The sequence below is a fragment of the Neovison vison genome, chromosome 4 (assembly GCF_020171115.1).
Source record: "Neovison vison isolate M4711 chromosome 4, ASM_NN_V1, whole genome shotgun sequence".
In the NCBI taxonomy this organism is placed as follows: Eukaryota; Metazoa; Chordata; class Mammalia; order Carnivora; family Mustelidae; genus Neogale; species Neogale vison.
In genome coordinates this window covers 80,000,652-80,015,557 of record NC_058094.1, presented here as the reverse complement: position 1 = coordinate 80,015,557, position 14,906 = coordinate 80,000,652, and the positions used below count along the sequence as shown (strand labels likewise).

The 14,906-nt window shown below is 36.3% G+C and overlaps 1 protein-coding gene across 2 annotated transcripts in view; it reads right to left on the bottom strand.

The window, feature by feature from the left end:
• The window catches only part of TCEA1 (transcription elongation factor A1), a 40,824-nt gene that overhangs the window by 4,494 nt on the left and 21,424 nt on the right, over positions 1-14,906 (bottom strand). The window contains exons 5-8 of one of the 2 annotated variants that reach the window (XM_044245594.1): positions 11,936-12,078; positions 10,436-10,492; positions 9,293-9,447; positions 5,993-6,139 (exon numbers count right to left, since the gene is read on the bottom strand). In XM_044245594.1, coding sequence (XP_044101529.1) covers positions 5,993-6,139; positions 9,293-9,447; positions 10,436-10,492; positions 11,936-12,078 — 502 coding nt within the window. Of the gene's footprint in view, positions 1-5,992; positions 6,140-9,292; positions 9,448-10,435; positions 10,493-11,935; positions 12,082-14,906 lie in introns of both variants that reach the window. The other variant, XM_044245593.1, reaches the window with a different exon arrangement.

Here is a 14,906-nt window from a genome sequence, read left to right as displayed (position 1 = left end):
AAAGGTTATTCAGCCACAAAAAAGAAGAAAATCCTGGGGCGCCTGGGTGGCTCAGTAGGTTAAAGCCTCTGCCCTCAGCTCAGGTCATGATCCCAGGGTCCTGGGATGGAGCCCCGCGTTGGGCTCTGTGCTCTGCAGGGAGCCTGCTTCCTCCTCTCTCTCTCTGCCTGCTTCTCTGCCTACTTGTGATCTCTCTCTCTGTTAAATAAATAAAATCTTTAAAAAAAAAAAGAAGAAGAAGAAAATCCTACCACTTGAGACAACATGGATGGACCTGGAAGGCATGCTAAATAAAATATGACAAAGAATGGCAAATACTGTATGGTATCACTTATACATGGCATCGTAAAAATGAATGAATGCAGATTTCATAGGAATAGAGAACAGATAGTAGTTGCAGGGGCTGGGAGAAGGGGGAAATGGAGAGATGAAGGTCAAAGGATATAAACTTTCAAGTAAAGGAGAATAATTTCTGAGGATCTAATATACAGCATAGTGACGATAGTTAAGAGTAGATCTTTTTTTTTTAAAAAAAAAGATTTTATTTATTTATTTGACAGACAGAGATTACAAGTAGGCAGAGAAGTAGGCAGAGAGAGAGGAAGGGAAGCAGGCCCCCTGCTGAGCAGAGAGCCCGATGTGGGACTCGATCTCAGGACCCTGAGATCATGACCTGAGCCGAAGGCAGAGGCTTAACCCACTGAGCCACCCAGGCGCCCACTTAAGAGTAGATCTTAAGGAAGCTCACCACACACACACAAAAAGAGTTAGCTATGTACGGTAATGGTTATGTTAACTATTTTGATCTTGGTAATCATTCCACAATGTATATGTATATCATATCCATCCCACTGTACACTTTAAAAACATTCAATTGTATGTCAACTATTCCTCATAAAGCTGGGGGTTGGCTACATGTGTACAGGGATGTTTGAGGTGTAATTTTACAGTAGTAACACTGGAAACAACTTAAATATTCAACAGGGAAATAATGAAGTAAGAGCATACCCATCTGATGGAATATTATACAGCTATTAAGATGTTTACAAAGATTTGAGTTTGTTTTTTTTTAATAATTAAAGGAAAATGCTTACATTATTATGGTAGTTAAGTGGAAAAGAAGTACAGTTCTGCCTTGAACAATGTGGAGGCGAAGGGCACCAACTCCTCACACAGTTGAACATCCACAACTAACTCTCCCAAAACACAACTGCTAATAGTCTACTGTTAACTACAAGCCTTACCAACAACACAAACTGTTGATTAATACATATTTTGTATGTCATACCGACTACATACTGAATTCTTAAATTCAGCTACAGAAAAGATTATAAGAAAATCATAAGGAAAATATATTTACAGTAATGGACATAAATATGTTGAAAAAAATTTGTACGTTAAGTGGACTTATGCACTTCAAGCCCATGATGTTCAAGGGTCAACTATACATAAAACGGTTTAAAGGGGTGCCTAGGTGGCTCAGTTGGTTAAGCATCTGCCTTCAGCTTAGGTCATGATCCCAGGGTCTTGGGATCAAGCCCAATGCCAGGCTCCCTGCCCAGCAGAGAATCTGTTTCTTCCTCTCGCTCTGCCTCTCCTCACTGCTCATGCTCTCTGTAATAAATAAAATCTTTTTAAAAAATGGTTTATAGGATTTAGCTACAACTAGATTAGAAAAACTTCACAGAATACTGCAGGCACCAAAATACCAACCACTATTCCTTCTAACTGCAGATTAACGGGTGATTTCAATTTTTTGTTCATATTTTTCTTCATTTTCCAATTTTTCTATAAATAGGTACTTTAACTGCCTTAAAACAGCTAATATAGGGATGCCTCGGTGGCTCAGTGGGTTAAGCGTCTGACTCGATGCTGGCTTGGGTTGTGGGACCTGGGCGTGGAGCCCGCTTAAGATTCTCTCCCCCACTTTCCCTCTGCATCTCCCCACCATCCCTCTATTTTAGGGAAAAAAAAAAAAAAAAGCTTATATGAATAAGAAGTCCCACTCCTGAGAAAATACCCAAAAGAATGGAAAGCAGGGTCTCAAAGAGGTATTTGTATAAGTTTGAAAAGTTCAAAGCAGCAGTGTTCGTAAAAGACCAAAATGTAAAGTGTCCATCAACAGATGAATGGATAAACAAAATGTGATATATACATACAGTGATAATTCAGCCTTAAAAAGGAAATTCTGATATATGCTATAATATGGACTATTTGTGAACACTATATAGTTTTTATTTGCATTTCCCTGATGATTAGTGATGCTGATCTGTACACATTTCTTTGTGCTTCTAATTACTATCTTAGAATAGATCAGGTATCAGAATTAAGCCAGGGACAAAAAAGGGCAAATACTGTTATGTGGTTCCATTTATCCCTCTGACTAACTAGAGTTGTCAAATTCAGATACTGGTGGTTGCCAGGAGCTAGGGAAATGTACAGTTACTGTTTAATGGGTATCGCGTTTCAGTCTTGCAAGAGAAAAAGAGTCCTGGAGATTGCCACATTAATTTGTGGCAAATGTATTTGCCGCAAATACATTACCTGTATTACTACAATGTATTACTTGTACTACTACTCAACTATATATTTAAAAATGGTTAAGGTGGTAAATTTTAGGTTATGTGTATTTTGCCACAACTAAAATTTTCGAAACAAAAGAAAACTCAGGAAAAAATAATAATAAATAAGCTAATATGATTTTTTTAAACTTTATCATACATAATAGACTTCTGGAGTTCTCCACTGAGAACTACTGAAAACAAGGTCCCCAAAACAGGAGGTTTTCTTTCAACTGTACATTCTGGAATGAAGCTGACAATGCATTATACATATTAAAGTTGTAAGTTATTCTTAAGGTTTAAGCTATGGGAGAGATGAGAAGTTGGGTGAAGGCAAGAACCTGAACACCAACAATATTGCATTCTGAATAAGGTCAATTTAAATTTAGTATTGGATGATGAAATCCAGTATATTTCCACTTGAAGATGAGAAGCACACCATACTTGTCAACTATCAACATGATTTTTAACTCAAAAGCCCAAAGGAAGATAAAGAAAAGGCACTCTTAAAAGAATACCATTCTGGCTAAGGCCTTCAGATAAAAATCATTTGAAAAATCCTTCTGAAATATTCTCATGTATTTATATCTAGATACTTGCTAACTAGGGCCCTAAAAGTACACAGATAGGAGGAACTTTACGCTCTCTTGGAAAAATGTTGATCTCCTGGTAGGTACATGTTAACCAAGAGTCAAACTTATGTCTATTATATCACTTATTTTGCCAACGTTGCAAGTTTTCTATCTATTGAAGGAACTGATACTAAGAAAATCATACCTCATCTTTAGTACCAGGTTCTTTCTATTAAAAGAAACATTTTTTTATAGCTGATTGTATAAATATATTACTTCTTCATATGGGTTTTTTAAAAGATTTTATCTATTTATTTAGAGAGAGAGAGAGAGCGTGTGCAAGGGGAGAGTGGTAGATGGAGACGGAGAGAGAACCTCAAGCAGACTCCATACTGAGCACAAGCCTGACATGGGGCTCGATCCCAGGACCCTGAGATCATGACAAGAACCAAAATCAAGAATTGGACGCTCAACCGACTCAGCCACCCAGGCACCCTGACTTCCAATGTTTTAAAGAAGCTTTGGCTTTAAATACCTTTCTATTTATACTTAATACTTCCTGCTATGTAGCATTTTCAGGACAGAATTTTTACTGCTGAGATGTTTCTGCCTAATCAAAAGAAAACCGAGCAATCCAAACTCAGAATTTTTTTTTTTTTTTTTTAAGATTTGTATTTATTTGACAGAATGAGAACAGGAGAGCACAAGCAGTGGGAGTGGCTGAGCAACAGGGAGAAGCAGGCTCCACCCCCCAGCCAAGCAGGGAGCCTGATGTGGAGCTCTCAATGCCAGGGCCTTGGAATCATGACCAGAGCTAAACGCAGTTGCTTAACCAACTGAGCCACCCAGGTATCCCCAAACTCAGAAATTTCTGAAGTTACTTTCATATTTTAATATATTTTAGTGACTATCAGTAGTAATAGTTCCACACAAAAAAATAATGAAATATCAGATCTATAACTATGATTAAATGAAAGACTCCAAAAAGGTAGAAAGGACTTTGGATTGGTTAAATACAGCATATCTGAAAACGGGTGTTATGTACCTTTAAAAACTAAAAGAGGCAGTTTATATATAATGTGCTACCACATGTGTTTAGGAAATGGGGAAACAGGGGTGTTTGGCTGGGTTTGTCAGAAGAGCATGCAATTCTTGATCTCAGGGCTGGGAATGTAAACCCCACGCTGGGTGCAGAGATTACTAAAAATTATAAAAAATAAATATTAAAAAAGGGAAAATAAAAAATACATACATATTTGCATGTATATGCATAAAACACATAGGAAGTCACAAAACAAACTAGTAACCTAGTTCATCTCCAGGGAAGTGGGACCAAGTTGCTGCAGGCAAAAGTGGGAGGGGAACTTTCCACTCACAATTTTTTGTACCTTTTGAATTTTTAATCTTGAGAGTAACACCTTCTAAAAATTAAAAAAAAAAAAAAGTAAAGGTTCCTTTCTACAACTTATAGAGTTTAGTAGTACTACTTCCTTAACTGCTTAATTTTCTATCAATAAGAAAATTCAATTCCCTAAATCCATTACCTTACAATATTAACTATAAGTTGTTCTTTAAGGAGAAAATTTTGAGTTTAGTAAATTACAGACACAGCACAAAAATAGCTACTTGACAAATGAAATTAACGACAGTGATAAACCAGTTTCACACACACATATACAACAAAAACAACCATTTTGTGGCTGTTTTCAGCTATCTTTTTGTCCAAGAACAAAAAGGAAGGTTAGTTGCATCATATGTCAAAAGTCATCAATACGTTGCAGAAAGGCAATCAGTATCTGGAAAGCAGCTAAGCGAAAGTACCCATGCTCCAAGTGAGGAAGAGTAAAGAACTTTTCTTAAATTATACGATCCTGCCTAATGAAAAGAATTATAACCTGTTTATATACTAACCAATAATCAACTGCTCAACTATTAGAGAAAGAATATGGCCATTTCAGTAAATCCTACAATCATTTTTATAAAATTTTACATGATACAGCTTTCACAGTAACAATTTCCATGCAAGTATAAATATATCAACTTATTTTCAATTAACTGGAATGTGTTAGTATTAAGAAAGCATTATCAGGGGCGTTGGGTGGCTCAGTTGTTAAAGAGTCAGCCTTTGGCTCAGGTCATGATCCCAGAGTCCTGGGATCAAGCCCTGCATCAGGCTCCCTGCTCAGCAGAGAACCTGCTTTTCCCTCTGCCTGCTGCTCCCCTGCCTGTGTTCCCTCTCTGGCTGTCTCTCTCTGTCAAATAAATAAATAAAATGAAAGAAAGACAGAAAGAAAGAAGGAGGGAGAAAGAAAGAAGAGAGCAAGAAAGCAAGCATTATCAAAGTACTGGTAATTATCTTTACTACTTGTTTTGAAACAGGAGTTGCAAGCATTCTATTTATGTATTTAGTTTTAAATGGATTATAACTGACATACAGTATTAGTTTCAGGTGTACAACATAGTGATTTGATATTTTTATACATTAAAAAATGATTATCTTTATATGTTTAGTTACCCTCTGTCACTAAACAAAGTTACTACATTACAGACTATATTTTCCTTACTGTATATTACATCCTGTGACTTATAAATTTTATAACTGGGATGTTTGTACCTCTTAATCCCCTTTACTTAGTTCATGCAACCCTCCCACCCTTCTTCTCCAACAACCACACCCACCACCAGTTTGTTCTCTGTATCTGAGTATTTCAATTTTTTTCTTTTTAGATTCTATAAATAAGTGTGTGTGTGTGTGTGTGTGTGTGTGTGTGGTATTTGTCTTCCTCTGACTTACTTGACTTAGCACAATACCCTTAAGCATTCTTACATGAAAATAAGAATCTATAAATAATCACAAACCTGTGTGTAAGTACAATTCTTCTTTTTACATTTGCCACATGTGAATAAGTCAGTCTGGGTTCCACCCGTCTTGGCCATCTGATGCTCTCTGATGGCTTCTTTGGTCAAATTTTTCCGCATCTCTTTGAGTTCATCACTAGCCATTTCCTGTGAGAGAGATGGCAATACCACTCAGTCATAGGCAACTCCTATATATATCCTGAATGTTTTTTATGTTCTATTGGCTTAATAAAAATGGAACAAAAACCAACTTTTAGAGTTTTAAAGGTGAAAAATTATTTTTCCTCCAAGAACTCAGAGTTTGCTTTCTTTTAAAATTTCATCAAATACTTTTAAGTTTCTATGTGAAAATTATATTTAATTACTGCTTAAAGGTTTATAAACAATGTAATAATACTAGAGCAATGAGCACCTCTAATACCCAGATTGTTGTCCGTAACATTGCCCTCCCCAAAAAGGAATGAGGGATCTTTGGAGAAGCATCTGGTTCCCATTTTGAACCAAGAAATGCACGGGATTTGGGGCGCCCGGGTGGCTCAGTCAGTTGAGCTCTTGGTTTTGGCTCAGATCATGATCTCAGGGTTGTGAGATCCAACCCCATAAAAACTGTGCTCAATGCGAAGTTGGGTTGGGATTCTCTTCTCCTTCTCCCTCTGCCCCGCCCCCTGCTCACACTCTATTAGGAAAAAAAAGAAATGCACAGGATAAGCCAGGGTCATCCTTTTGTGCCAGAGAAGAATGGCTACCAAAGCTACCAAAGACTTTTGTGGTTGAGTCATATGGATTGGAGGCTAATATGAAGGAGCTCCCGTTAGCCAAAGATAGGACAATTTCTTCAGCTATCAAAATAAATTTCTATAAAGAACCAATCCCCACTGAATAAATAAAAATGTCACAAGCCCATGATGATACTGGAAAAGAAGAGCACAACCATACAAAAATGGCAAGAAAAGCCCCCAGTGGCAGTTACTAGGGCACCAACTCCTCATTCTGGTAACTATTAACTAAAGGAAGAGTTTCAGACAACAGACAACATTTACTTGCCTTTCGTATCCAAACCAAGAGGTCACTAAGTGCCTGAGTTTACAATGGAAAATGCTTCTTTATCAAAGAAATCTAGCTAATATATGCGAAAGGACGACAGAACTTTAGAAATCACTATTTTGTAACTCCTGGTAATTTAACCAATTCAGGTAAGGAAATCAGTGGATGAATGTATTAGATGAAAGGTCAAAGGAGAACTTTACAATGGAGGAATCAGACTGTTAATATTCCAACCCACTAACTGAGCTCAACATGCTAACAGTAGAACAACAAGACATTATGTGTCTCCTGATGCAAAACAAAGTAAAAAGCACCAATTCCAAAGTATTATGTGGGGAAAACAGCTGAATTTGTATGTTATCAAACCTACAGAACTAGATTCCAGTTCACAGAAAATGGGACAAAATAGTTAAATAAATAACATCATAAGGGGGCGTCTGGGTGGTTCAATGGGTTAAATCCTCTGCCTTCGGCTCAGGTCATGATCCCAGGGTTCTGGGATCAAGCCCTGCATCAGGCTCTCCACTCAGTGAGGAGCCTGCTTCCTCTTCTCTCTCTCTCTGCTTGCCCCTCTGCCTACTTGTGATCTCTGTCAAATAAATAGATAAATAATCTTAATTTTAAAAAAATCATGAGGTGGAGGTAATTCATACTGTGGAATACAGAGTAAACTGGTTTCTTCAACAGGTCAGTGTCGGGCACCTGGGTGGCTCAGTGGGTTAAGCTGCTGCCTTCGGCTCAGGTCGTGATCTCAGGGTCCTGGGATCGAGTCCCGCATCGGGCTCTCTGCTCGGCAGGGAGCCTGCTTCCCTCTCTCTCTCTGCCTGCCTCACCATCTACTTGTGATCTCTCTCTGTCAAATAAATAAATAAAATCTTTAAAAAAAAAAAAACAGGTTAGTGTCATGAAGAAAAAGGGGGTCGGGGCAGAAGAGACTGCAAGAGATTTAAACACATATATACAAAATCTTTAGAGACCCAACTAAAGGTATGTGCAGACTGGAATCCTGATACAAAGAAATGTACAATCAGGAAAATATTAATATATAAATTAGAAATTGCCGTTAGTTTTGTTGGGTGTAGTGATGACAATGTAATTATGTAAGAAAAAAATTTTTTTGAAAATTTTTTTGAAAATTCTATTTTTAAAGGTATCTCTCTTAGGTTTATAAAGTAAAAAGATATAATGTCTGGGATTCATTTAAATACAACTCAGGGGAAAAGGAAAAAAAAGGGATAGATGAAAAGGGTCATAAGGCACCTAGGCAGCTGCCTTCAACTCAGGTTTTAATCCCGGGGTTCTGGGATCAAGCCCCGTATCGGGCTCCCATCTCAGCAGATAGCCTACTTTTCCCTCTCCCTCTGCTTGTGTTCCCTCTCTCACTGTGTCACTGTGTCAAATAAATAAAATCTTAAAAAAAAAAAAAGAAAAAGGGTCACAAATTCTATTTTTTAAAAGATTTTATTTATTTGTTTAGCTGGAGAGAGAGCACAAATTAGGGGGGGAGGCAAAGGAGAGAAGTGGACTTCCCACAGAGCAGGGAGCCCAATGTGGGGCTCAATCCCAGGACCTTGGGATCATGACGCTTTACCGAATAAACCACCCAGGTGCCCCAAGGGTGACAAATTCTTGAAAATACGTGAAGCTTAGGTGATGGATATAAAGTTCATTACATTATGGTCTCTAGTGTTTTACATTATTTTAATGAGGTTTTAAAAAATAAATGTTAAAAATATAATAATTTTATTAGCTATACAGAAAGACAAATTTACTCTCTTGGATGTGTAATAAAATAATGAGACTGCAGATTACGAACAGCTGTGTCTATAAAGAGCAAGATCTGAATTTCGTTTTCTCAACCATTCCCTAAAATTTAAGGAATAGTCAATACGATGTGACCAATTTTATGGGATTTAGCCATGAAAAGAACTTGGAGGAAAAAGCCTGTTTGCAATGAGATATTCAAATCTTCAATTCCACGTGAATCCAAAATAAGTAAAAACAGTTTAATTTTTAGACAATGATTTAAGGCAATCAACCAAAGATCATGGTATGGTTGTGGAAGAGACAAAGTATTGATACCAACAGATTTAATCACCTCAAATTATGTATCTAGTACATTATACATATAAATATAGCAAAATAGCTAATGATAATTTATTATAAATACAGTACTTATAAAGTACTTTATGATTTATACATACTTTTCACCTAACATCATGGAACCACACCATGGAAATGTTCATAAATACTCACCTCTGCTGTCATTCTAGCGAATAAGTCAGGAGGAATATTTCCACACAGTACATTTTTCCTTAAATTTGGATTCTTAGCATCTTTAAGATTTGATATTCTACTTCGTACTCTATTTTTGTATTTCATGTCTGTATTCCTTATTTCTTGATAAATAGGTACTAGGCCGTTAAGGAAAAAAAGTTAAATTGTATAAATATTTTTTTTTAATTTCACCAAAATAAGAATTCCTAAAATTTCTAAGCAGTTCTCCAAAACGGTTTCCAACTTAGATTAAGCTAACAGGCTGTGTTTCTACCTCATTTCTTGATCTGTAACTGGCAAATAAAAGTGATTCTACTTTTATTACACTATGAATGAGCAATGCTTTCTTGTTTAAGGTCAGTAGCACAAAAATTAGAGACATTTCAAAAAGTGACTTAGGTACTCAGTCTGAGTAAGAAAACTTGTGAAAAGAAGCCTGCATTTATATAAACTTCACTTGCTCAAATCTGAATTCCATGAAGGATCCTAAAAGGCTAGATGACTACACAGTTCCTTTGGGGGCCCTCTGGGAAGAAATCATTCACGGTACCCTAAAGGTTCATTTCCTCCCCCAGCTCAGCAAGAAGCTAGTTTACCAGGGTTTTGGGTTTTTTTTTTTTTCCTCAACAGAACAGATGAGCCCAAAGAGCAGCATACTTTCTTTCCAACAAGGCTATTTCCAAAACTAGGACAGTTCCATGGTCACATGGTCACCCAGATGTGCACGACCCCTCTTTCAAATCCCCTTCCGTGGCGCCCAGGACAAACGTAATGAACTCAGGGGACCCCCACATGCTTTACTGAGATCCCCCAAATGTGAAACCCTACTACACATGTATAGTGTGTGTGTCTTCCATGCCCTCCTTCTGCACAAGTTCATCTGAGATGCCACATTCTCAATTTGCAAGGCAGAGAAATAAAAATACTATCAACACATTTGTTTTAATTTTGAGTAACAAGAAAACAAGAACAAAATAACATGGATGGCCCTATATCTTGTCCTTGCAAAATAATACAATGAAGACAGAAACTGAAAAATCAAACTCTAAAATCTATACAGAAAGAAAAATAGTTAATCTAGCAGATTATTTAAACTGTCATGAATATACACACAAAGGATATCTTCCTCAATTTGAGATCCTAATTCTTCCTCATCAGCTCCAATAGCGACGTAGTCATCTAAACACAGGCACAAAGAATTGTCAAAAATAAGCGATTATGACATTTTAAAAAAATTTCAATACACAGTAAATTAAACTGCATTCCTATTTCTTCAACCCCATTGCCCTAATAAAGAGTCCTTTTTGTTTAGTTTCATTAGAATCTGATCTCTTTCCTACCCACTAGCCTCCTCCTCTGGATTCACCTAATGTCCACAGTGCTCCTGCATTGATGACTCCTTATCCCTCAGGAGTGGGGAAGTAATTGATCTAGCAGGCAATTCCACAATTCACAACTCCATAAATTCTGGTTGCTCCAGCAGAGAGTAGAGAAAGTTATAGAAAGAACTGTCTTGTATCCTGTGACTCAGGCTTCAATGCAAAGAAACCATTCATTTCATCTGCCAATCACATATATGGACACACTCAGAAGACTCCTATGCAATATTCAAATGGATAGAAGGAAATAAAAAGAAACTAGAAAGAAAAAAGAAAAAATATATAAAGAAATAATAAGGGAATCAGAATAGAAAGGGCAGAGTAAAGAGAAAAACAGGTCATAGTAACTATGATACAGTATAATAGAAAAGAAAAGGAATGAATTTGTATAAGATGATAAATATTCCTATATATGAAACTTTTTTACATAAGAATGAATAACTTCAAATTAAATTAAGGCTCCCATATATATATAAATCAAGATCTCTTTTCCACTTAAAAGAAAGTAAAAAATGGAATTATGAATATAAAACTTAAATACTATATGTCATACTAACATTTAAAAATAGGACCCAAATATAATACCATTAATGCTCAATCTGGGAGCAGAGTAATTACAGTTGACCCTTGAGTGACACAGGGATTAGGGATGTCAACTCCCTGTGCAGTCAAAAATCCAGATACAACCTTTGACTCCCCAAAGACTTAAGAAGTAATAGCATACTGTTAACCAAATGATGTAAAGAATTAACACATATTTTATGTATGTACTATACACCATATTCTTACAATAGAGTACGCTAAAGAAAAGAATGTTAAGAAAATCGTAAGAGAAAACACATTTACAGTATTGTACTCGTTTTGTTGGGAAAAAAAAAAAACTTCATTATAAGTAAACCCATGCAATTTAAACTCATTATCCAAGGGTCAACTAGGGTTTGCAGATTAAAAGTGGGGGAAAAGAAGATTTGTGAAAAACCTTTAAGTTACTATGAATCAAGGGAAACGTCCACATATTAGAAAGGATCTCCTTCTTGGAACTATACAGTAGCAAGCAGAGGCCCCAGGATACCTAGTGCTCTCTTCCATCGTTAACCCCTATGAGTCACATCTTTCTGAACTAAGCAGTGCAAGCAGCTACACGAGGAAGCCACTGGCGAAACAGAAACATGGAAGTGAACATGGCATTAGTGGTGGTGAAGAACAAAGGACCAGGAAATGAAACAGGGTACACTAAACTTACCTCCCGTTCGGAGAGCTGCGGCCAGCATCTCCCTACACTTTAACCGTACAGAATCAGAAGTGCTTGGTGCCCGAGGAAAAGATGAAACATAAGTATCTCGAGCATTTGTCTCATCCTTTCTGCTGCTTACGTTGCCACTGGAGCTACTAAAATACATACACATGCGCACACACACCAAAAAGAAAACAGGAAAAATTCTCTTAAAGTAACATCATTACTATCGCTCTCTAAAAACAAAAATTTGGGGCATAAATAAGATCGTATTCAGCAATTCTTACATGAAAAAAGAAATTGCGTGCATATAGATTTCTAAAAAGTTAAAGTTTTAGGAAATCTGAGACATGTTTCATGTTTTTTTTAACCAATTAAATACCTTGATTATTATTTTAAACATTAAACAATATTTTTAATAAAGAAAATACACATTACAACTCAATACAATAAATGAAAACAAGGATCTGGGTTTTGAGAAAGGGGAGAGGATGATACCAGAGAATACGAAGCTCTCAACCAAGACTAGAAGGGAAAAAACAATGCTTGAAAAACCCTATTCCAATTAGATAACCAATGAAGTTTATATTTAAAACTAAAAAACGTGTAGTAAAAAATGAATTTTAAGAATATGAAAATGTCTCCCCTGGGGCTAATAATACATTGTATGTTTATAAAAAATTTTTAAAAATTTTTTAAAAAGAATATGAAAATGTCTCTTTAATTCCTCCCTAGAAACATCAACTCAATCAGTACAGTTTAACAGTTTTCCAGTCAACCTAATCATTTCAATTGCTTCTAACTTCTTAAGAGTCTCACTAAAATATTTTCTGTGGGGTTGTAATTAATGTTTATCACACTGAAGGTATTTGCCACAAACCTTTCCAAAGACACAGAGTAACTTGCTGCATTCCTCTAAAGAGATCCCACCTCCTCTTTCTCCACATAACCCACTATCAAAATGCACAAACTGATCCCGGTGGGCAGAACAGTCCTTCTGTATACCTTTTACATTTAATCACCTCCTTCCTGAAGCCCTGTCTTCTCCAGAAAGAGAGAGTGTGAGTAAGCGTGCGTGTGTATAGATAAACACCAACCATTTTGTCAGATACTTCAATGTGATACTTCAATGTGTTTGTCAATAGGCTCTCTCCCTAAACTTCAATTACATAAAACAGACAAAAATATACTAGGAACTCATGCCTTCTCCAATATCTATTTAAAATAGCTGCCTACACTTTTACGTTTTATATCCAAGACATGAAGTCAGCAACTTTGAATATAATACAACTGAAAGATCTGTTAAAATTTTTGTAAATTATGGCCTATACTTTTCAAAAATATTATGGTCATGATAAACAGTGACAGACTGAAGAATTACTCCAGATTAAAGTAAACCAGACATGACAGCTAAATGCAGAATGTGATCCTGGATGATATTATGGAAAAATCTTTTTCTCTGCAATAAAATGCTTTATTGGGAAAACTGCTAACATATGAATATGCCCTACAGATTAGGAATAAAGCACTGTATTAATCCTAACTTCTGGATTTTGGTATCTATATTGTGCTAGATGTGAGAAAGAGTCCTTGTTCTCAGTAAATACACAATAATGTATCTAGGGATATAAATGACTCTCATTTAGTCAAAATAAAATTATTCATGTGACTGAGTATGTACACACACATATGTGTATGCAGATATACACACAGTGGCAACTGGGAGTTCTTTGTTCTGTTCTTACAATTTTCTAAAAGTCTAAAACTATCTCGAGTCAGAAAACACTGAATAAATTTTATTAACAAAGGATGTTCACCCTTTAGCTTACCTCTTTTATTATTAAGTTTAATTAGTTCTAATGCACAAGACAACAGTGTGTGGAATATTAATTACTGTTACTGAGCCAATGAGGGGTACATTATCACTTTGGGGGAAAATACTAAGACATAAATTAAGTTAAAATGGGTAGCCTAAAACTTGAATCCATCAGAATCACTTGAAAAGCTTGTTAAAAACATTTCTGGGCCCCACCACCACAATTCCATATTCAGAAGTTCCAGGGTGAAGCCCAAGAATTTGCTTTGCTAACAAGTTGCAGGTTCCCAGCTGTTCCTAGGACTACACTTTAAGAACTACTGCTCTATAACAGAGTCAAGTGCTAAAACACAAGCTTCCCAAGAACAAAGAAACTGTATTTAACCTATTAGGCATATTATCTACAACATCAACATACTAGATACTACACAGTTCATTCATTACATGTGACAGGAAAAGAATAAATGCAAAGGCCTTATGAAAACTGAGGAACAATTTGAACCCTTCATTACTGAACTTCACATTTTAAGTTCTTATGACAGACAGCTAAATTAAGAAGGAAGAAATTCGCATAAAAAGAGAAACAGATGCAGCACCCCCCAAAAACGAACAAAACTAAACTAAACTAAAAAAAGAAATGTGGTAAATAAAGGCAGTAATCAGGGGCGCCTGGGTGGCTCAGTGGGTTAAGCCACTGCCTTCGGCTCTGGTCATGATCTCAGGGTCCTGGGATCGAGTCCCGCATCGGGCTCTCTGCTCAGCAGGGAGCCTGCTTCCCTCTCTCTCTCTCTCTGCCTGCCTCTCCATCTACTTGTGATTTCTCTCTGTCAAGTAAATAAATAAAATCTTTTGAAAAAAAAAAAAAAAAAAAAATAAAGGCAGTAATCACTTGAATCCTTAATTAATACCTTAATACCTTCATTATCAATTCTATTAGTCCTATCCCAGGGATTCCATTCAATTAAGCTTACTGAATACAGTGTAATTTCTCCTTATCTATGTAGTATCTTCTAAGTCTCTTAAATTTCCATGAAAATCTTGTAAGAAACCTTAGAATATTCTATCTGGCTATACACATTTACTAAATCTGTTTGTTTGTTTGTTTTTTTAATTTTATTTTTTCAGTGTTCCAAGATTCATTATTTATGCACCACATCCAGTGCT